Genomic DNA, 25,180 nt, shown 5'->3' on the forward strand with positions numbered 1-25,180 from the left:
CCCATCACTGTTGCTGCTGTCTAACAAAGCAGATGTAGACTGCTAGGATAAAGCCTGCCATTGGCAAATAACTTCAGCCAGCATGTTCCTCGCCTTCCGCTATATCTCTGCTGTCTGTTTAGCAAGGGCACTGTGGCTGCATCTGAGGCTTAGTGCACCCAAGAAGATTTTAATTGGTTTGAAAATATACAAACATTCCATCCTATCCCAGAATCTTAACTTTTGCAGCCAGACTTTTCTACTCCTGTTGCTGTATTCATTCAGATTTAAAGGGGAACACCACCTAAATTAAGAAGTACGTCTTAAAATGAAATTCCGGTGTAAATTAATCCCAGGCCCTTTTTAGGCAAATGCACTCATCAAATAAGCCATGGAGACAATTTTCTTTGTCCAGGAAAAACTAACGGAGAAATCACTAACAGTCGCTTACAGCCAGATGTGGCTAACACGGATAAGCTCGGGACGGCGAGATGAACACATTTTTTAACCACTAATACTGCTCCAAATAACACCAAACCTCTGCAGTAGCACGATAAGAGTCCTGACACATCAACTGAAGCACCAACAACGTAGTTAGTAAAGACACATTTTATTAAAAGAGTGTTTTGAAAGACTTACCTTCTCGGCTGATACCAGCTCCTCTCGTAGTAAAGTCCATTCAAGTAGATTACAAATGCAATCCAAAAGGAAGGAGCCCATTGGTGATTTATTCCAGTAAAACACGTAAACCTTGTGGTTTGATAGTTTGGTGAAATATAAGTTAATAATAGATGGTAAAAGGTGTGGAAGAGTCCCACAGCATCTTTCCTGCAGCGCTGAAATGTCACGTGAGAGGTCAGGGGTCAGGAGGCTTGTGTTGCCGGAAGACGCACAGGTAAAGCCAACTTGCCTGCAACTTGAAGTGAAGAGAGACAGAATGGTTCGTGTTTGTATCTTTCCCGGCTGCTAAACAAAAATTAAAGCTTACAACCAAGAAACTTTTCATTGGCTGCCATTGCGGTACAATGACAGTGCTCTGATAAACCAGTGGCTTATTGTTTTGAATCTGGACATTAAGACACTGTTAACGCTTACGCAGAGGGATTACCGGGCGACTTCATAATTTCTAGGAGAGCTTCTCAAAAAAAGCGTTCTTGAAGAAGAATGCCATTCCACCAGTGCAGCAACTGACTCTGGATAGACTGGAGGTAAAGATATTTCACCAAACTGCCTGTGTTTTGCGTAATTGACTCGAATGGAGCAGCTGGTACCGGGGTCAGTAGGTAAGTCTTTCAAAACACTTTTTAAATAAAGTCATTGTTACCATACTACGTTGTTGGTGCTTCGGTAGAGGTTTGGTTTTATTTGTAGCATTGTTAGTGGGTAAAAAAGATGTTTTAATGCGTTCAACTCGCCGCCCCGAGTTTATCCGTGTTAGCCGCATTTGGCTGTTAGCGACTGTTAGCGACTGTCCCGGATTTCTCCCTTAGTTGTTTGTTCACAAAAAAAATTGTCTCAATGGCTTATTTGATCAGTGTATTTGCCTAAAAAGAGCCTGGGATGATTTAACACTAGAATTTCACTCTAAGATGTGTGATGTCATCAAGTATAAAGTCTGGAGCTGCTTCATAGACAATGAATGGGAGAATGATTTTGTTTCTTTTCTGAATAAATTAGGTTTATTCTATTGTAGTGTTGTCAGTTTGGACACAGAAAATGTCCCCGTATACTCAGAACATTCCCCTGGGTACTCTCACTGTCGTCCATAACATCTTTCAAATTCATCTTCTATGGAGCAACTCCAGACTTTATACTTGAACACAAACTTGAGTTTTAGCACTCTAGTTTTTGGATTTGGGGGAGAGTTGTTCATGTTTAGGGATATTTTGGACTGTCTTAGACCATAGGAATAACACGTATAAATTTTGAAAATAGGCGTAGTTCCCCTTTAACCAGAACCTCGGCTCTCATTGGACTCGACAATTTGAGGACCAGAAGAATTTGCAGGAAATTCCAGCAGCTTCAGCTGGGTTTTCCACGGCTGTCCCCACATACGCATATGCACCCACACACACTGCATTGCTCATGAACACACACATCCTGACAGACACATGTGTGTGCGGACACACGGACAAAATGGAGAACTAGCTGCATTAAGGAGTATGGGCAGGATGTGCATGACTGATGATGAAGGATTTGGAGCTGTATTGCTGAAATAAAGGAAGCAATTGAAAGGTGAAGCACTTCCGAGGGACAATATTTTCATAGTCAGTATGTGTGAGAGTGAGAAAAAGACAGATGACATTTGAAGGTATTTCATGTTAAAGAGATTAATCAAATAAAATGCTGGTTGCTCCCTAACATGACTGTTTTGCGGAATCAACCCTGTACTTTAAAAACAGAAAAAATATAAACCTTTATGTTTATGATGACTTGAGTTATGTCAGCAAAATCTAAATCTGACCACCCAGGGGACCTCAAATACTTGGCGTCCGCGCAAAAAAATATGCAATACAAAAGGGCAGATTTTTCTCATCTGTTCCAGCTCATAATCTGGAGCGACTGCCCAGACGGCAGAGTTTGTCTTTTGGACAGTCTGCTGGCGTGTGAGTATGACAGAAAATAGGAGGAGCAGGTTTATGCTTACAGTCAACATGGAAGGAGACGGCAGCAACCAATGGCAGGGGTGAACATACAGGAAATGATGCGCGTGTGGTTGAAGTGACTCATGACCTCAGTATGCCACAGATGAGTTGTGCAGATGTATCTACACAAGCCGCCCCTTCCCCTCATCTCTCTCTCTCTCTCTCTCTCTCTCTCTCTCTCTCTCTCTCTCTCTCTCTCTCTCTCTCTCTCTCTCTCTCTCTGACTCTTTTTTTCCAATTTCAACTGTCCTCTTCCAAATTTCATGAAACACATACTCTCATACTATATTGTATATGACAGTGTCTGTCTCATGCCATTTGCTAAGAATACCAGTCACTTACTCACTCATTAAAAAAGTGGTGTCATGTTACTTTGAAAATTGTAACTTATTTTTGTCACTACTTTTCACTTTCATTAACAAAAATACACAGCCTCTATATCGTAGTTTATTATGATTAGAAACTGTGTTATACTCAATAGTATGTAAAGATCACTGCTCAGCCTGTACCTAGGGACAGTGGTGCTATCATGCTGATAAACTAGTCTGACTTACCTGATATAGTGTTGGGATAAAGCCTAGCATTTGCCGGCTAGTTCGATTGTGATTGGTTTAAATAAATATTCAGAATGTTTTTTTCTTCGATACCAGAATGATAAGCGATGCAGCCAGACCATTCTCCAGCACTGACACAGCTGGCCTCGGCTAACAATGTGTGACTTGCCATTTACCCTCATAGTTTAGTGTGTTGCTTTCTAGCATTTGCTTAATAGCACCAAACACCAAGTACAGCTGAGGCCGATGGGAATGTCGTTGCATTTTGCAGGTAGTTAATTATAAACCAAAGTATTGGACAAATTCAAAATTTGACCTGATGATGGTGCTAGATGAATAGTTAAGTGATCACCAAAGTGATTAGAATTTATCCTGATCCTAGAGCTGTCCCCTACCTGCTTGTACTGTAAGAGCTACAGTACCTGCTTCCCCTGCACACTGAGCTACAGTGTGGTGCACAGACACTGGCCTGAAATCTCCATGCGCTGTTAAAAGGCAAGCCAGTCAGCATATGTTCATATCTTCTCTCCATTCAGTACGTCGTACTCTAACCCCCCCCCCCCCCCCCCACCACCACTACAGAGGCGCTTTTGAGTAATAAAACATTACTAATAAGATTTTAGAATTACAATGACATTTCCTATATCAACTAATGCGTTACCACCCGAAATGAAGTGGTTATATTTTCATTTTTTCATCATCTGTTGCCAAATTTGAGATGGCTGCAGAGTCCGACTCCACGTTTTCAAAATGAGTATAGTCCCATTACTTACAGTTTATCAAAAAAATAGACACAAACTTAATAGTCAAGTGCAATCTATGGGCGTGTAGCACTAAATTTATTATGAACTACATTAAACTTGAGCTTCTCTTCTTTGATTACCGGCTATGAAGCAACCCTCCTCCATTTTATAACGACTAGAAGGCATTTTCGTTGCTGTCTTTGTGTAAATCAGACACCCCCATTCAATTCTGTGGATACACTGGAAAATAAGTGGCTATTCACACGTAAGCCCACTCTGAGAGTCTTTGTACTAGGGAGCTAACAAAGTAAACTCCATTTGATGTCCGGTCGGACTGAATATGATATTACACACATACAGCCCCGCCGGTTAATGTCTAGCTATTTTCAGGTATGCAGTGCATCTATGAAAGGGGCTTTTGGTTAACTCCTTAGCGTAACTTGTGACAGTCATGTCATATTAAATTGAGACTATTTCATAACTAGTTAAAAACTCCTGATAGTAGCTTTAACAGAACCACCATTTATTTTTTTGTTGTTGTTTTTGCCATTATCGTCTTGTTTGTGCATTTCTGTTGTGACGCGTTTGCCAGATGCCTGAGGGAGTGTTTTGGAATGCGACAGTTTCTCGAGTGGATTTGGAGATTAGGGTGTTAAAGCTTCAATCATATTTTAAAAGTGACAGTATGGAGGTATCAAAACCATATCAGCTCCTTTTTAAAAGTCATACAACTGACCTGCAGTATTGATCCCCCCTGTGTGAGCAGCGTATTACGAGCAGTGGGTGCCTGTTAAGATGTATGTCCTTTACTCATACTCCTACAAGCAGTTATTGTAATAAGACTCTGCCTATTGCTCCATTTAGCAATACACTTCAAATACATTATCTATTCACTCAGCTGTTTTTTTTCTTAGACCAACGGGGAGCAGAGAGATGAACGAGAAAACATGTAGAAAACAAGTTGTTTAGAAGAGAGAAGGGGAAAAAATGAAGGCGGCAGCCATTTCTGTTTTTTCAATTATGCTGTGTTGTTTTTTTTATAGCATAGTTTTAGACAGTCAGAGCTGCAGTTAATGAATCCAGACTGTCTCTGGGGAACAGACAAAGGGAAGGAATAGGGGGATGATGCACTGAGGAGGAGGAACAGAGAGAATTGGAGGAGATGGTTGCCAGAACCATTTCTACTTAGCTGAGGTGGAGGAAAATGGAGAGTGGGAGGTATCAGAAATCTCTCATTTTTTCTGGTCTTTCAGTAAACTTTTTGAATATTGCACAATCTCCGCTTTTCTACCCAATTTGTTTACCTATTGCTTAATCAGTGAATCAGAGTGTTGTCGGGCAGCTGGAATAATTTAAACAGAGAACTCTGTGTTAAAAAATAAGGTACCTTTGGGAATACAACCCCTGATTCCCATAAACCTCAGAAATGCTGCTGCACAATAGCCAAGTTTCCCTCGTGGAAATCGGATTTCTCTCTCTCTCTCTCTCTCTCTCTCTCTCTCTCTCTCTCTCCTCTCCCTCTCTCTCTCTCTCTCTCTCTCTCTCTCTCTCTCTCTCTCTCTCTCTCTCTCTCTCTCTCTCTCTCTTTCTCTCCTTCTCTCTCTTTTCTCTATCCTCTGTCTTCTTTCTTTTCTTCTCACCTTTTCTTCCTTTCCATCTGCATTTTTTCTTTCATCTGCTTTCCACATTTACTTGAAACAAAAATATAATATAAGTGTTTCATTTGTTGTGTTTCATTTCCTTGGATGTGTACAGCAGTAATAGTGACTGTGTAATGAATATCATGCCTCAATTCAGATGTTTAACAACAAAATACAAACAATACAAGGTAGTAAAAAAACAAAATATATATATATATATATTTATATGTAGACCTTTTCAACAGAATTACGTCGTTTAATGTCGTTTACATGCACTGCAACAGGAATCAAACTTGGACACATTTAGAATGTTTATGTTTACAACTTTGAAAAGGTGTGTGTGTGTGTGTGTGTGTGTGTGTGTGTGTGTGTGTGTGTGTGTGTGTGTGTGTGTGTGTGTGTGTGTGTGTGTGTGTGTGTGTGTGTGTGTGTGTGTGTGTGTGTGTGGTGTGTGTGTGTGTGTGTGTGTGTGTGTGTGTGTGTGTGTGTGTGTGTGTGTGTGTGTGTGTGTGTGTGTGTGTGTGTGTGTGTGTGTGTGTGTGTGTGTGTGTGTGTGTGTGTGTGTGTGTGTGTGTGTGCGTGCGTGCGTGCGTGCGTGCGTGCGTGCGTGCGTGCGTGCGTGCGTGCGTGCGTGCGTGCGTGCGTGCGTGCGTGCGTGCGTGTGTGCGTCTCAAAATTGAATTGAGAAAAATGTTAAAGAACTCTGTCTTTAACAGCCCATATTTCTCCTGAAACTGTTAAAACAATGGAAACATTCCCTGAATATTTAAATCGGCGATGCTGATTGATCTGGCTCTAAGGTTAAATAACAGATTTACCAATAACGGCAGTGTAAAGGATATAGCTCTAACGTTAAATTGTTTTGCTTGTTGTCTCCAGATCTGAATAATACTATGAATAATTAGATTGTAATGGTAACATGTTTTTTTTTTTTTAGCATGAACGGTAGTCAGTCCTCTCCTCTCGGCTCCATATCCAGCTAGGTGTTGAGCACATTCATCTCATCCAGCCAGTAGATCCCACATTGAATGTTTGCAACCCGATATTAGTACATTAAGTCTGTTAGGGCAAGCCCTCAACTCACTCTACACGTGCACTCTTATTCCTATGGGATTTATGGAGAATTATAGAATACAGTTTTGAAAAAAAGGGCTTGAGGTACTTTTTAAAAGAGGTATAACAATGGGGGACACGGATACTCTTAACTGTATTACACTACAGATCAATGAAATTGGTAGCACTTTCCAAAACTCTATTTTGTCCTAAACCTTTTTTAATATAGCTGTATACTTTTCTTCAAATAGGGAGTTATACTGTGATCTCTACCTCCAAATATATGAATACAACGCACATGCATCAGTGTGTGTGTGTTACACGATTGAGGGAGTGGGGATGTCAAGGGGGTTTGTTTTATTTTATTTTAATGTAAAGCACTTTGGGCTGCATTTTTATATGTATGAAAGGTGCTATATAAATAAATCTGATTTGATTTAAGTAATTCAGTGATCTCCAGTAAAATTGGAATAGAAGTCTGCTGCCTTCTAATTAAAAAAAACCCAATGTCCTATTTCCCTACCTTTGCTGGAATTACAGATCAGTTAAGCTTTCACTTTGCACACTTTTAACGCACTCTTATAGGGAGGAATCTGCTTTCTCATTCCCCCCCTCCACTCAAGCTTTACTTTCCTGGTTTGGAGAAACCGATCCTCTAGTCTCCCTTTAATTTGCACAGTGACCTGCTTACCCTGGTAAATTTGACCTCCACCCTAGTACAGAGCACTGCATGACCAAGGACTCCTGCAGCATGACTTTAGCCCTATATTCCTGAGGTGTTTACGTACGTGTGTGACTGGTGTATGTGTGTGGATAGTTCTATGGAGAGCAGAGCTTGTGACAGCTGTGGAAATAAAAGTCTTGTGGTTTTTGAAGCCCTTTTCCCCACTCACTCTCTGTCTAGTCATGCAGATAATATTTTTCATTCCCTGTCTTAAGATAATTATTTATAGGTATGACAGTTAGTTCTGGAAGAAGAAGAGCTCTGTAATCATGATTATTGTATAATCAAAATTTTTACATCAATAATGGCTCATGTCAATTGTAACGACAAACCAAGAGATAATTATCACCGACTTTTGTGTCATTGTTCTGGTTTTCCAGCTGAAACTTTTAGTCTTGTTCAATTACACGGTTTGGTTCAAATTATCTATGTTTTTGTTCTGTGGTATGGGTCCTAACTACTCGGCCACCCAGCTATTTTAAGAAAGGTATAAAGGAAAAGCGCGGGTACAAGCGGCCGAAATGGGTTTTCTCAGGAAGGTGGCTGGAATCTCCCTTAGAGATAGGGGGAGAAGTTCAGCATCCGTGAGGAACTCGGAGTAGAGCCGCTGCTCCTTTGCATTGAAAGGAGCCAGTTGAGGTGGTTCAGGCATCTAGTAAGGATGCCCCCTCGGCGCCTCCCTAGGGAGGTGTTCCAGACACGTCCAGCTGGGAGGAGGCCTCGGGGAAGACCCAGGACCAGGTGGAGAGATCATATCTCCACACTGGCCTTGGAACGCCTCGGGATCCCCCAGTTAGAGCTGGTTAATGTGGCCCGGGAAAGGGAAGTTTGGGGTCCCCTGCTAAAGCTGCTGCCCCCACGACCCGACCCCGGATAAGCGGATGAAGATGAGAATGAGATGAGATGAGATAAAGGAAAAGCTCTAAGAATCTTCTGTATGCCCATCACTAAAAGGCAGACAAAGTTAGCGACTAGCTAGCTAGTGAGTGTGTAGCAGCTAAATCAGAATTTGCCTCAGGAGAAAGACTGAAACCCAATGTCATATGTATGCTAATGTTGCTACATATCAGCTAGATATGAAATCTGAGAGTAATTGTTTGCTAATAGCATCTAACATCTGTCAGTGTTGGGTTCACAGCTTGTTTCTGCTTCCCCCGAGCCTAAAAAAATCTGTTACTGCATGTTTGTTGTGCTATGCAGGCAGAATGACCCCTGTCACTATCATTTTATTATTTATTATTTTATTATTATTACTGATGCTTTGTATTATAATAATTCTAGTGTTGTAGCTGGTAAAGATGGAGCTAATTAGTTTATACTATTAGCTAAACTACTTTGTATAGCCTACTTTTGGGTAGTTAACTATTTCATATAAAAATGCACAACATTTTATGTGCTATATCTCATTGTAGAGTGTTGCATTAGATGGACACTTAAGTAAAGTATAAGTACCTCTGAAGAAGCTTTAACAATAGCTTTCTTTTTCTTTTTCCGTGGCTCGGACTCAGTGTTGTGTTTGAGGAGAGGAAGGAAGAGGAGGGAATGAGGGAACCAGGGAGAGGGGTATATTAGTGTCCCATGTTATTCTTTTCACTATTTTTCTGCTCTCTCAGACGCTTCCTATGTGGTCCTGCACCACATTCAGGAGAGTTTGGTTGGAGCAGGGGTGTTCCAGTTATTTTTCCTTGTAAATGTTCCATAAAGTATGTGTGTGCTGTGTGTGCCATGTACACGCGTCTTGGTGTTTGATTTTCATCGTCAGGTGGGTCACTGGTCTTCTCCATGAGCTGAGCCTCAGGAAAACAAACGCAGCGGAAACTGCATGCTCGCATCTCTTAGCTACGGCTACGGCAACATCACACTCATCAAAGCAACAAACAGCCTGCCTCATATTCTGTCTGTCTGCATGACTTTGAATGACAGACACATTACCTAGATACTTGCTAATTGAAGGTGGCTGTCGTTACGTTTGTCAGTCAAGAAAACTGCCCCAAGGTAGTGTGTGAACATGTGTGAGTGATGCAGAGAGCAAGACAGAGCTGTTCAAATGGCTGCTAAACAGTATTGCTGACTAATTCACTTCATCACATGACTATGAGTCAAACCTCTTACCATCTGCTACAAGTATGTACAACAACATCACAAGCTCTATTCCAGTCGGACTGAATCAATTCAAGTACTGAAAACACTGTTTTTTGCCTCCCCTCTGCACCTCCTGTGTCCTATCTCACCCCCACCTCACCCCTCTGTCCTTTCTCTGTCCAGATGTAGAGCAGATGGCCATAGACTGGCTCACCGGAAACTTCTACTTTGTGGATGACGTGGATGACAGGATCTTCGTGTGTGACAAGGATGGGCAGACATGTGTCACCCTCCTGGACCAGGAGCTGTATAACCCTAAAGGCATTGCCCTGGACCCCACCATGGGGTCAGTTTTTTGATATCTATCTTTCTGTCTTATGCATAAACACATGCAAACTCCTAATAATCCCATGAGAACAATTGGAGTCAGACTTCTCTCATCTGTCGTTGTTAGCCAACATTAAAAGCTGAAATTGGGCAAGGGGCTAACTGGAAGTTTGGACGTTGGAGTAATTGAGTGCAGATGTTGGGTTTGCACTGTGGAACGCTGACTGAATAGGTTTTAAGAGCAAAAGCATGTTTGTGTTTCAGCTCTTTTTGTTTATGACTAGAATTCCTGAACGTGTGTGTGTATATCTGTGGTGCATGCTTGTTCATCGGGAGAAAAAAAATTAACAACATGAATGTGAGAATACATGTGCGTTTGTGCATCGTTTTCATCCCACGCAATTTCTTCAGCCGCAATTGGTTCTTCCAGTGACAAGGTCAGGTAGATTCACTGTAGCAGTTTGTTGTTGTTGTGGTCTGCAGTGTCTTTAGAGGGGGCGAATAATCCTTGTGCTGTTATGTTAGTGAACACAAACCTTTGCAGAAATCCCACAATGACTGTGTGACAAATGTATTTGTTCTCAAAAAAGTAAAACAAAAAAGGCACCATTATTATATGACTTTCCGTCATCTAAAGACACTGTTCTTTTTTTACTATTACTCCACTGACAGGATTTTGTGAGGTTTAGTCAAGATACTTGTTGAAGTGTGAAATGTGTTTTCCAGTGTGTTTAACACATTTATACACTGACTGTGAGCGTGATTTGTTATTTTAAGCTTTAAAGGCACTGCACTCAATGTTCAGAACATTAATAGCAGCAAACCAATATATTATTTAGAACCAAAAACAAACTGTTTTTGTTTGTTTCTAAATCTGGTTTACATTGGAGACTTTTTCTATTTTATTTTTTTTTTATTTGTATTTTTTTTTATTGTTAGCCTAAAAAAGTACAAATAATCAGAAAAGCCAACCCAAACTTTGGATCTTGAACATAATCAGGAGTTACTGAATCCAAGACAGACATTAGACATCTTGTTTTGTCAAACAGTCCAAAACCTAAAGATATTACGCATTATGCCTTGAAATAAAAATACTTAAAAATAAATCTTTCTTGTTGACTGTCATTAGGGATGCTTCCTACCTTTGCCATTTTACCCTACTAAAGCTAGATTATTATTGTCTCACTGCGATCGATTCATAATAACGAAGCCATATGGACTGACAACAATTTTCTGATTTAATCCTTTGTTTCCACAGGAAGGTATTCTTCACAGACTACGGTCAGATCCCTAAGGTGGAACGCTGTGACATGGATGGCCAGAACCGAACCAAGCTTGTGGACAGTAAGATCGTATTCCCGCACGGCATCACTCTGGATCTCGTCAGCAGGCTGGTGTACTGGGCTGATGCCTACCTGGACTACATTGAGGTGGTGGACTATGAAGGCAAGAACCGGCACACCATCATCCAAGGCCTGCTGGTGAGAACAGCTGCACAGGATGCCACACATTATTTCCATTATTATCCAACAGCAGGAAGATAATATTTCTTAAATTAGCTGTCTTTGTTCATGCTATTCATAATGCTGTGATCTAGGGTTCCATATTCACTATAATACACCTTATGTTCCTCCTGTGTGCTATTTGTAATCTTTTCTTGCTCAGTGAGTTATGAGCAGAGAGAAGATGGTGGGCACTAGCCTTTTCATTAAAGTAGCTGATTAATAGTGTCTTATGTTGTTGATGTTGCAGCGCTGATGAAGCAGTGGCTCTTAAACCCGTACTATGGCTTTTACTGTGATCTGTGGAGAAGTAATGACTTTCATTTACTCACTGAGCCAAAGGGCACACACACGCACGCCTGCATGCATGCACGCACACACGCACGCACGCACGCACGCACGCACGCACGCACGCACGCACACACACACCATCACCACCTCTTGCCTAAGGCCTGACATGCTCTTTTAAAGGAAACATATTGTGCTCATTTCTAGGTTCATACTTGTATTTTTGGCTTCTACTGGAACATGTTGACATGCTTTAATGTTTAAAAAAAATGATATACCTGCATTCACTCTCTGTCTGAAACATTCTCTAAAAGACCCCCTTCTGAAAAAGCCCAGTCTGCGCTCACTGTCATTTCTGCTGGGGAATGAATGTAATGGTATATTCTGCCTACTGTATGTATAGTGTTGTTGTGACATAGTCAGAAGTCCAGCTGGCTGGTTTAAAGGCCCAGTTTCTGAATACAGGATGTGTGCATTTTTCTGTGGATTGATCGTGTTGATACTTTCACAGTACTTATATAGCAACTTTATCTGCTTTATAATAAAAAAAAAGGCATGGGAATCTCAGTTTTTACAATATGGCACCTTTGATGCTAAATAAGAAACACTTTTGTGTAAAAATACATTTTTCATAGTTCAAATCGAGATGCAGGGGTTTTTTGATTAGAGAAATATTGTCCCATGCTTGTTATTTGAGGCCCTTTAGATGCATTTTATTTGTACAAATACACTTTCGATGTTGCCTGTGGTTATGGTTAAAACCACTTGGATCCTTAAGTGTGTGAAATCAAGTAGCCCAACTTTATTTTTCTTCTCATGGCTAGCATTGGTCTGGTTTGTCTTGGCTAGATCTGTAAGTAAAGTTGACATTTGCACAATCATGTGTCCTTACAGCCTGATGCCAATATGTTTCCATTCACTATATCATCTCAGCAGCATATCATTGTCCTTCAGTCTACAATAATAATCCTTTTTATTTTTTTCTGACTCTCTGTGTCTCTCTATGAACCAGTGGCTTCTCCATGCAGCTGAGATCACAATGTCATCTCAGGTTTTATGCTGCTGCTGACATGGCCTCTTGAGACACTGAGTCACATGTTTGTCAAGATTTGAAAGTTTTTTCCTTGCCTTTTCTCTTGATTTCGTCAGATAAAAGCTAGTTTGCCCAATAGGCAGCTGTGTCTATTGTGAGCAGTGGAAGCTGTCCTGGTTCCTCTCATACACTGCTGCTAAACACTTCATAACTTTATAATATGAGTTTGTACCGCAGAAAAGACTAGTTTCTGAACCAAAGGCAGATGGTTGTAAAAACTGTGTATCAGAACACTTCAAACACGGTAAACAGCTTAACCACCGCTTTTCATCACAGCACATGGTTTATTAAACTAAAAGTAACCATAGAAACAATACTTTTACTCCATGCTACATTACCAGTTAACACTCACTTGTAAAATAAAACTTCCCAAGGGAAAAAAATCTTTAATCTTGTTTTGAGGTTTTCAGATATAGAAAATAATGGACTCACTGAAGTAAAATGAAACTCCACATTGAAACGTGGTCCATTATTTTCATATATTATTGCACATCCTTGTGGCATAAAGATCATTTACTGTATGAAGGTGAGGCAGGAGTATCATGTAAGTATGCACATCGAGAGTGAAAAACAATCTAAGGCAGACTCATTTTTCACCAGATTTTGTTAGCTCACACTTAAAAGACAAAACTGATGGCCTAAACAACCTCCATTGGAGCATGTAAAGTTCTTTACTAGCTCCGGCATTGGTACAGAATCCTGTATCTAATTTATTGAAAAGCACTCATCTATCTTATGGTCATTTAGGGCAGCCATTAAAGCAATTCTTACCTTTGTTGCATGTTTCACAGTGCTTTCCTCGAAAGTCCCAGCCCCTCTACCCCCTGCCTGACTTCTGACTCCTCCCCCGACACATGCTGCGAGAGCGAAATGCTGCGTTCCAGTGCCATGGGAAGTCCGAAGTTTGGGATTTCTCAAATTCGCTAGTAGGAGGTTCCACTTTGACAGGCATTCCAGTGCACTTTGCCTAGTTGGAGGTCCGAACTTTGGACTTCCCATAGCACTGAAACGCAGCATGAGCAGCACAAGTGAAATGGAGTGACGGATGACAAGCAGGAAGCTTGGCAAATAATTTTATTCGTACTGAATAAAATAATTGATCAGACTTTTATCAGAAATATATAAGAATTGATTATTTTTGAGTTTCAACGCCTGGTGGATTTCTTTTAATGTGCCATACGCTTACGCAGTAAAAGTTTTTGAAAAAAAAAATGGAACACTTGAGTTCAGACAGCCTGCATGTAGCCTAATAGTTATGTTAGTTGCGTAAAGCAATCAAAAAAACGTAATACTGGGATTTCTTTTTTATAATGCTCCTGATTGGATCCCCACTCCCTCTCCTTTACTCTCTCCCTCAACCTTCTCATCATCTCCTTACTTTCCATTTTCTCTCTTCAAGATCGAGCACCTGTACGGGCTGACGGTGTTTGAAAACTACCTGTATGCCACCAACTCAGACAACGCTAATATGCAGCCTAAAACCAGTGTGATCAGGGTCAACCGCTTCAACAGCACAGACTACCAAGTAGTGACCAGGGTGGACAAGGGAGGAGCGCTCCACGTCTACCACCAGAGACGTCAGCCTCCAGGTAGATGACACACACAGACACACACACACACACACACACACACACGCACACACACACAGACACACACACACACACACACACACACACACACACACACACACACACACACACACACACACACACACACACACACACACACACACACACACACACACACACACACACACACACACACACACACACACACACTTTCACATTCCATGCACATCTGAATGCTGTATTAATGTTTCTGGTCTTGGGACTTCTATCTTCCACCTGCAGTCCGTAGCCATGCATGTGAGGTGGACCAGTTTGGAAAGGCTGGAGGCTGCTCGGACATCTGTCTGCTGGGAAACGGCCACAAGACCCGAACCTGCCGCTGTCGGTCTGGATTCAGCCTGGGCAGCGACGGCAAGTCCTGCAAAAGTGAGTCAACAGTTAGCTAACCTAGCTAAATGTAAGACATAAAAGGTTGAAATTATGATGGCTAACTATGAATAATAAAATATAATTCAAACACTTAGCTAAAAGTAATGGCTGGATAGTTGAAATATTAAGCTCAATAGATACATTTTTAAACTAGACCGTAGTTAACTAAAAGTAATGTTGTTACAAACGATAGTGGCTAAAATGTTAAATTGGCTAAAATGTTAGTTATTGTACAGTTGGCTAAAAGTAATTTAGATTATTAAAATGGTAAGCTAAAAATAATGTCTATCAAATGCATCTGTACGTAGCTCATAGAAGAGAGCCAGTAAAAACAAAGGAGAAGACCTCAGTGGTGCTAATACGAAAAACAGGAGTGAGTGCTCAGTTTATAAAAATAAATTGGATTACATTTGAGGAATTACAAGTAACATTTACATAATTATTAGTAGAATGATGGCAGAAAGATGCAGCGAGTGTGTGTGTGTCAGAGAGGGAAAGTCAGTACATTTTCACCTCATTTAACCTAAGGTGGACAAAGCATTGGCTGTTAGTTTTGTTTCACCTACCCAACTAAAACAACAGTATATTATGGACAGAGAAAGTGATTGTTGTCATAGGCCTGCATTACCTGCTGATTCAATGAGGTAGGCACATAAATTTGTGGGTTTGTCATCTCTGGCCACTGAGTGGGCTCGTTTACCCACTTCTCCTCTTGTAAGCTGAATGGACAAACATTCCCTAACTCTTTGATTTTTTTTTACATATAATCCTTTGTTGCTCTGCAATGACGTAATATACTGTATCTGTCTGACTGACTAACATTAGTCATTGCAGGAGGTTTCCAGGCTGTTGAACGTAAAATAGGTGAAATCATGACAGATTACGGCGGGATTTGTATTAACCCCAGTCAAAGCCAGTCACATCATCACTGCATCTAATCCAGACCCTCCCAACACCCCTTACAGAGGCTTCACCATCACCCTGCGTCCATCACCCTCATCCTCAATAAGCCCACCTCTGACCCAGCCAACCTTCCCAACTACCGCCCCATTTCAAACTTACCATCCCTCTCCAAAACTCTGGAACGCATTGTTGCCGCCCAACTCCACACCCATCTCCAGTCCAATAACCTCTATGAACCCCTCCAGTCTGGCTCCTGCCCACTCCACAGCACAGAAACTACCTTGGTCAAAGGCATCAAAGATCTCCTCACCTCTGAAGACTCCTGTGCCCTCAACATCCTGCTACTACTCGACCTCAGCGCAACCTTTGACACTGTCAACCCTTCCATCCTCTTTCAAAGGCTGTGACAACAGGGTGTTGAGGGCACTGCACTCGACTGGCTCCACTTCTACCTCATCGAAAGGCAACAGTTTAAATCCCTCTCTGGTCACACGTCAACACACGCCCTCCTAACTGGCATCTCCTACCATTCCCTCCACAGACTTCAGATGGTCCAAAACTCTGCAGCCCGCCTCCTCACTCACACCTAGTCTCCGTGAACACATCACTCCCGTTCTCTGCACTCTCCACTGGCTCCCCATCAAACAACGCATCAATTCCCCCCCTATCTGTCTGACCTCCTCACCCCCCATCACCCCTCCCGGGTCCTCAGATCCTCCTCCACTCTCGCCCTGACCGTTCCACCCTCCAGACTGAAAAGCTTCGGCAACAGAGTCTTCTCCAGATCAGCACCCCGACTTTGGAACTCTCTCCCCAAACCTGTCCGTGACTCTCCTTCACTCCTCATATTCAAATCCCGCCTAAAAACCTTCCTCCTTACCCAAGCTTCTAACCTCCCCTACCCCAACCACCTTCATCCGCCTTCTCCCGGGTAAAATATCTAATCAATTCATATAAGCACATTTGGGACATGGTGGGTTGTGTCAATGAAGGGGTACTCTACCTCATCTGATAGGGCTGTGGAGGCACATATGATTAATTAATAAAAAAAGGTATGGGAACCACTGTAGCATACTGTAGATTCAGCAGCACACATTTGTGCATACCCCCTGCTTAACTGTAAGTATAAACTCAGGAGACACAGTAATTCAGCTCTATAGACCAAAAGCCGAGGGCAGCCAAGGTTGGATCAGTGATGCAGTTCTCCCCCCTGGGCTGAACACTGGGAAAGAGTGATGAACAAAGTAGCTGAGCAACACATAACTAATTTTGACTCTCTAGCACTCCGCTGACCTCCCATTAAATCTGTCAGCCTAATTCAGCTTGTTCAGAGAAGTGTTTTAATATTCTATCAACCAATAATAGAATTATATTGATCTGCCTCCTGAGAATAGACTGTCCTTGAAAATGACACAATTAATTGAAGTGAAGGCAGCCCTTCCTCCTCTCCTCTCTGCCTCTCAATTGAAAATCACTTAATTTTCATTTACGGATATCGCCGATCTTGCATGTTATGTTCTTGCTTAATCAATACACATTGTTTGAAAAAAAAAAAAACAGTCATGAGTCAGCATCTAATTTTTGATTCTTTGTCAACAGAAATCCTTAAAGAACAGGATATGGGTGAAAGAAGTTTAGTGTTAACTGCCTCTTTTTCTAATCTTTGCTGTTTTGTTACAGAACCCGAGCATGAGCTCTTCCTGGTCTACGGTAAAGGTCGCCCAGGTGTCATCAGGGGCATGGACATGAATGCCAAGGTGCCGGACGAGTACATGATCCCCATAGAGAATCTGATGAACCCTAGAGCTCTGGACTTTCACGCTGAGAGCGAGTTCATTTACTTTGCCGACGCCACCAGCTATATCATTGGGCGACAGAAGATTGATGGAACAGAGAGGGATACCATTGTGAAAGAAGGTAGGGTAATGGCAGCTGAAAATGATGCTACAGTGTGTGGATTAAAAAATATAAGGGCTAAAATAATCAGAATCAGAAATACTTTAATAATCCCAGGGGGAAATTATTTTTGTTTCGAACTCTAGCTATACAAACAACATATTTAACAACAACAATATTATACAGATAACATATTTGTAAAAACTAAACTAAAATACATTTTAGCTGCATGCATCAGCAGGCAGTAATCCAGTGTGAAATCAAGGTTTTGAATCTAAAAATAGTATAAAATCTATATATACACGTTTATACGTATGAAAAGACTTAGCAGTAGTGTTTTATGTGTGCTATGGCTGAATAGGCTTATCAACACCAGCATGTGTTTGTGTCAGGAATCCACACAGTAGAGGGCATAGCTGTGGACTGGATGGCTGACAACTTGTACTGGACGGATGACGGGCCTAAGAAAACCATCAGCGTGGCTCGGCTGGAAAAGGCTTCACAGACAGGCAAAACCCTCATCGAGGGAAAAATGACTCACCCTCGTGCCATTGTAGTTGATCCGCTGCACGGGTAAGGGAGACAAAGAGACAATGGAGTTTGATGTTTTTGTTGCCAGAGAAAAGCGATAAAAATCATGGAATGAGTTTAACTCAATACAGGTACAGTATAAGTGAAGGCAGCTGGTAAAATGATGCACACTCTGAGGTGGCTGTTTAATGGAGTCGAATGCATGCGCGTCTTTGTGTGCTTATTTGAGGTCAGGCAACATAGGGTGAGAGATATTGATGCGTGGTAATTTCTTCTGGTCAGCTGTCAGATTTTTTTGTATTACCCTTTATTTAACCAGGAATAATCCCATTAAGATTTTAAATCTATTTTCCAAGGGAGTCCTGGCCAAGACAGCAGCATAAACATACACATTTCACATTTAAAACCAAAACAACACACAACTAAACATGACACACAACTAAACATGATAAATCAATAAAATAAAACAACATTAAAAATAAAAAAAAAAGCTGATCAGTGCTTAGAGACAGTACATGTGCAAATTGTATTCAAATGTCCTTAATCCTGCTTTTGAAATGGTCCATACTGATGGACCATGGACTGAACATAATAAGGCGAACATGTAAGTTGATGTAAAATAGCCTTATAAAGAAACACAGACCAATGCTCCATTCTACGGCTGTGTAATGAAGATAGTCCAACTTTCTCATACAGAGTACAATGGTGTGTTCGGAAACCGGAATCAGAGATGAACGGTAGAGCAGCATTGTACACAGAATCCAGCATTTTTAAAGATGCCGTATTTGCGTGCATGTACAAAATATCACCGCGGTCAATAACGGATAAAAGAATGGTTTGGAGGATTTTTTTTCTAGCACTAAAAGAAAACAACATTTATTTCTATACAAAAAACCCAACTTCACTCTGAGTTTTTTAGTAAGACACTCAATATGGTATTTAAAAGGAAAAGCCCAGATATTTATAGGTTGAGACTTTCTCAATCACCTTATTATTGAGAGTAACAATCTTAACATTTGTCTGACATACAACTGTCTTAAGTCTTGAGAAGCAGATCATTTTAGTTTTATCAACATTTAATACAAGTCTCAATCCACAAAGATTTTTCTGAACTACATTAAAGGCAGATTGAAGGTCCTTAATTGCACTTTCTAAAGAGTAGGCAGAGCTATAAATAATGCTGTCATCTGCATGAAAATTAAATTTTGTATTTGTGACATTACTACACAAATTATTAATGTAGATAGTAAATAAAATAAGTCCCAAAATGGACCCTTGGGGGACACCATTTTGTATAGTCATGAAGTCAGAAAATAAACCGTCATCTTGGGCTCATTGTGTCCTATCGCTCTAGTAATTTTCAAACCATTTAATGGTTTTAGAGGCCATTCCTAAGTTAACAAGCTTCTGTAATAGAACAGAGTGGTCGACTGTGTCAAAAGCTTTGGATAAGTCTAAAAACAATGCAGCACAATACTCCTTCTCATCAATTGCATTTATAATATCATTTAAAACCTTCATTGAAGCAGTGACCGTACTGTGTTTTTTTCTAAAACCAGATAGTAAGTAATTTAGAATGCCATTACTCGATAACTACTCGATAACTACTCGAAACTACTCAAAAACTCTTTTAATTGATTACTAATAAGTCCTTCCAAAACCTTAGCAATCACTGAGAGTTTAGATATAAGTCTGTAACTGTTAGGGTTTGTTGGATCACCACCTTTCAAAAGTGGGACAACATGTGCAGACTTCCAGACTTTAAGTATTTTACCACTTACTATGGTCAGGTTAAAAATATGTGTCAATGGTTCTGCTATAGATGTAACAAATGAGGATCTAATCCATCCAGACCAGCAGGTTTCTTAGTGTTTATCTGTTTTAGAGCCTCACGTACCTCGTTTATTTCAATAGGAGCAAAATTAAAGTCAAGATGCATCTTTTGTTCATTGGTTGAAGAGTTTAGAGTTGTTTTTAGTGGCATTCCCTTTTCAAACAACAACCCAGAGCCAATAAAATGCTGATTTAGAGCAGTTAGCATGTTAGTTTTGTCTTTAATAATTTCATTTTCTAACTTTATTGCCTGTGGAAACACATTGTTACTTATGCCAGAAGACATAGACTTAAAAACCTTCCAAAACTTAGAAGGATTATTTATGCTAGACATTTCCTTGGTATAAAAGTCAGATTTAGCTTTACGAATTAAGGAAATACATCTATTCCTCAGGTACCGAAAAGTGTGACTTTTAGACTTTCTTGCAGTTGCCCATGCAAGATTTCGCTCAAGAATTTTGTCAGAAGGTTCATCAGTGAACCATGGATTGTCACGACCTTTGACCTTGTGATTTCTGAGAGGAGCATGCTTATTAGTAATATCCACGAAAAGTGATTTAAAATAAGGCAGGGCGAGTTCAGGGTCAGGGCGGCACGGTGGGGTAGTGGTCAGCACTGTCGCCTCACATCAATTAGGTTAATTGATGACTCTAAATTACCTGTAGGTATGAATGGTTGTCTGTCCCTGTTCGTCTCTATGTGCCCTGCGATAGACTGGCGTCCTATCCAGGGTGTACCCCGCATCATGCCCAATGTCAGCTGGGATTGGCTCTCTGATTTTTCAAACAAATAAAGTTTTTGTAAGGATACACTCTTCATACTATCTGCATTTTTTATGTTCACAGGCCAGTAACCAAAACAGGACCAGGAATGCAAGCATTATAAGTGCCATGATGAGAGCACCAGCAGGCCAGCAAGGCCGTTGAGAGTGGGGATGTTAGCAGAGCAGGGCCTGGTAGCACAATCAGGGCAGCAGGGCTGTTGATTGTAATCAGGGCCAAGGTAGAATGCTGTCCAACCTGTCTTGGTTTCAGCTTTTCAATGCCCAGATAATGTCCAAGTGTTCTGAAATCAGCTAAAAGTAAAAAATAATCCATCCAAATGAATCCAGTGTGCATACTTGATAAAGCAAGAACTGACTCCAAAGATGAACAAAGATGCAAAAAGACAGAGACAAACACACATGCAACCTAACATGCCGCCATCTTGGACTGAAAAGCTCTAGTGACTAGTGAAATAATTACAGCAAACTCGTATGTCTGTCCACAGTCTTTCTGTCTTATCTCTTTTGTATGAACTGTTTATCACTCATCACTGTCTCTTGTCCTTGTGTCTTCATTATTTCCAGCACAGAGCTGCATTCTGATCACATCAGTGTTGTCGACCATAACCAACCTAAAATGCAGCGTCTTTTTTTCAATCTCACTTATCACGCGCTATTTATTAAAACAGATGGAGCATTTTGTGCATTACACGGTGGATATCCTCCATAAGCCTATTAACGCACACCCTCATCTCTCTCGTACTCTTTCAAATAGCTTTTAATCTTGCCGCATGTGGATGTGTCTTATTGATATGACCTCCTGGGCTCTCGCCTGAGAAGCACACGCTTATAAACACGCACACACTTTTTGGATTGCTAGTGACGGGATGATGTGTGTCCACACTCTTCCCAGGGGAAAGGCTCTCGCCTCCACTAATGCCTGTAATCAATCAGGCTCAGAGAGAGAAGAGGGAGGAGAAGGAGGGATTTGCAGAAAGGAAAATCAAGAGAAGGAGACAGATGGAGAAGGAAATATGAAATGTTAATGCTAGCCAGCAAAACAGGCTGAGCCTAGAGCAGAGAAAGGAAATTGACAGGTGCTAAAGTACCTGGTGACAAACATTTGTTTGCCTGTGGGCAGATTCACTGAGAAACACTGAAGCCGCCTCTCTGGATGCTCTGATGAGTGTTGTGCGCTTAAGGGAAGCTAGATAAAATGTCATTGCCTGTGTTAATGCCGAGAGATTCTTCAAGATGCCCCCAGACAAAAAGCATCCTTTCTCTGTCTGGCTATAACATTTCCTTCAGGTCTTGTACCCATGAGAGTTCCCCTTGTTGCTTCCTTAGGTGGATGTACTGGACAGACTGGGAGGAGGACCCTAAGGAGAGCAAGCGAGGCAAAATTGAGCGGGCTTGGATGGACGGCTCCAACAGAAACGTGTTCCTGACCAGCAAAACGGTGCTGTGGCCCAACGGTCTGAGCCTTGACATCCCGCAGGGCATCCTCTACTGGGTGGATGCCTACTACGACCGTATAGAGATGGTCTACCTCAACAACTCCTCCGAGCGCAAGGTCAGCACTCACTCGCCGTTAGCGGGATTATTTTACTGCAAAGTAGAGGCAAGAGAGGTTCACAGGAATCAAGGCAGGGGATTATTCTGACAGGGTCTGACTGTGAGCTGTGGGTGAGCTAAGAAGGAATGAGTGTTAAAGCAATAGAAGACTGTGGGTGGTCCATCACAAAGCAGCTCATAGTCTGTGGGCTTTAGCCCGTTTAATACTGGTCACTCCTTGCAGCTAAAGCGATGATATTTTGTTTTCACTGGGCTGTGTGCCGCTTATAGTTTGGTTTTATGGTATTGTTTATAGCATTTAAAACATATAATGTGTTATGGTTGACATAAAATGAATGACACTTAAATATTATCTCACATTCTATAATATCACTGAAAAGCGTATTATAGGGCCACATGGATTTATGATCTGCTTTTTTATACCATTATAGCATTGACTCATTATTTTTAGATTTGTAGCATAATTAATTAAAATGTTAGGTCGTAGAAAACAAAGGAGGTCTATTACACTCTATCGTCAACATATATAACACATAATAAGTTTTGAGCTGTAATTATAGACACATAGTGCTGTTGTCTGTTTTGTTTTTTAAAGCATATTTAACCATCTTGTTGCTTTTCTCACATCACCAGACGGTGTATGAAGGTCAGGAACTGAACCACGCCTTTGGTCTGTGCCACTATAAACACTTCTTGTTCTGGAATGAGTATCGTAGTGGCAGCATTTTCAAATTGGACACCACCACTGGCACCGCCACTCTGTTGCGCAACGAGAGACCGCCCATCTTTGAAATCCGCATGTACGACGCTCAGCAGCAACAAGGTACTTAGAAACACATAACAAATACATTATTCCTCTATCCATCCCCGTTAATCCAGAAATCATGATCATAGAAAGACTCCATGACATACACGTATGTGGTTCTAATTTGTGTTTGCGTTAACCTTTATATAACCTTGCACATTCGTGTTTGTTCATCCACAGGCTCTAATGCGTGTCGTGTGTACAATGGCGGCTGCAGCAGTCTGTGTCTGGCTATACCAGGAGGCAGGCAGTGTGCCTGCGCAGAAGACCAAATACTAGACCCAGCTGACAACACCAGCTGTAAAGGTAAAGTTCAAACAGGAATGCTTTGTATGTGCATGTGAGACTAAAGGGTATTTTGCTCCATAACGCATACAAGGGGTTTTACTTCGAGTATGTTGGACAAGATTAGTCAAGCTGTGTGACTCTGACTGTATGTTTTGTAATAAAGGGGGGTAGCCACAATAACAGAAGCACTGGCATAATGTAATGCAGTCCACTACAAACTGCAGTAAATACTGTATTTTTGAAGCCCAAAATAACCAAGTGTTCCTGGTATCATGCCCACTCCCAACAACAACAACAACATAAGTATTGTTTTTTTGTCCACCCTGTGTATGTCTTGACTTGTATGCAGTCAGCTCAGCTTCAGTCTACTATGGATGAGGTGGATTCTGACCAATGAATTTCTACTTTTCTTTTATTCCCTCTTTTTTCCACAAATCCCCTCGATATTTGGTAATTCAAAACTGTATTTGGCTTTTTTTTTTTATGACCTCAATGTCCTTGTTTTTCACATTCCTTTTTATCCCTTCTGTCTTCCACTTTTCCTTCCACAGCCAACCCATCTTACGTGCCCCCTCCTCAGTGCCAGACTGGGGAATTTGCCTGTAAAAACAACCGTTGCATCCAGGAGCGCTGGAAGTGTGATGGAGACAACGACTGTTTGGACAACAGCGACGAGGCTCCTGAGCTGTGCCGTGAGTTACTACACACACACACACACACACACACACACACACACACACACACACACACACACACACACACACACACACACACACACACACACACACACAGTGGTCTCACTTAAACACAAAATTAGCACATATATTAACACAGTCTCCCTAGATTTAGTGTCTGCGCTCTCATTTCAATCTGGCATCACCAGACTTTTAAATTCAGACTGCCAGAGGTAATCTGACTCAGTACCTTGACTTTTGAATTTATGTCCTTGAACTGTGCAACACACTGCCTTTGAATATTATAATAGTAATATTTCTCTGTATGGAAAAGAAAAGACCTAGCTTTTTAGTCTGGCTTTTAATTTGAAGTTTTAATCATATTTCATATTATTTTTTAATCCTGGTGTTGATTTACTCTGTTGACTCTTATTTATTTTATATTTTTGGAATTTTAAGTTTTGAAATCTTTTACTTATTGTTGTTGATTGTCGAAAGGTGCTATATAAATAACGCGTGCGTGTGCGTGTGCGTGTGCGTGTGCGTGTGCGTGTGTGTGTGTGTGTGCATGGAGGGATGTAGCAATGACTGAGGATCTGGAAAAGATCTCTGCCTTCTTGTCTGTCCGTCTGTCTGTGGTTGGAGTTCAGACACGTTCCCATCCCAGACAAAACAAAAGCCCATCCAATACTAGAGAGCTATAATATTTGCTCTCTCTTTCACTCATTTGCACTTCACATCTCGCCACTCTTTCACCTTTCAGTTTTCCCCAATGCCTCTCTCCACACTGCTTCTAATTTTCCTGTTTCCTTCTTGCCTTTCAATGCATCTTTTTTTCTTTCCAGACCAGCACACCTGCCCCACAGACAGATTCAAGTGCAAGAACAATCGCTGCATCCCTCTGCGTTGGCTGTGCGATGGGGACAATGACTGCGGGAATGATGAGGACGAATCCAACACCACCTGCTCAGGTACGCAAACAAGCATACTCCCATACCGAAATCTGACAGGTGTGTTTTTTTTTTTTTGATCATTCACACGTGACACAAGCTCTGCTGTCTTTTAGCTCGTACCTGCCCGCCTAATCAGTACTCATGTGCCAGTGGCCGCTGCATCCCTATTTCGTGGACATGTGACCTGGACGACGACTGCGGGGATCGGTCAGACGAACCTGCTTCTTGTGGTTGGTTCAACTTTAGTGGTTTGGTCTATAAATTATAGGGGGATTTATAGCTGTTTGTAGAGGTTGTTTTAATACTATAGAGTCTAAACTCTTTTTCTGTCC

The 25,180-nt window shown here is 41.3% G+C and overlaps 1 protein-coding gene across 1 annotated transcript in view; it reads left to right on the forward strand.

Moving 5' to 3' along the window:
• Positions 1-25,180, forward strand: part of LOC310965855 (low-density lipoprotein receptor-related protein 1-like) — a 106,854-nt gene that overhangs the window by 37,822 nt on the left and 43,852 nt on the right. The window contains 12 exon segments of the mRNA XM_083939608.1: positions 9,604-9,766; positions 11,006-11,228; positions 14,030-14,219; positions 14,481-14,624; positions 17,211-17,447; positions 17,819-17,999; positions 21,901-22,126; positions 22,762-22,951; positions 23,114-23,239; positions 23,773-23,913; positions 24,741-24,866; positions 24,962-25,078. Coding sequence (XP_083795734.1) covers positions 9,604-9,766; positions 11,006-11,228; positions 14,030-14,219; positions 14,481-14,624; positions 17,211-17,447; positions 17,819-17,999; positions 21,901-22,126; positions 22,762-22,951; positions 23,114-23,239; positions 23,773-23,913; positions 24,741-24,866; positions 24,962-25,078 — 2,064 coding nt within the window.

Source organism: Echiichthys vipera (assembly GCF_963691815.1).
Source record: "Echiichthys vipera genome assembly, chromosome: X".
Classification (NCBI taxonomy): domain Eukaryota; kingdom Metazoa; phylum Chordata; class Actinopteri; order Perciformes; family Trachinidae; genus Echiichthys; species Echiichthys vipera.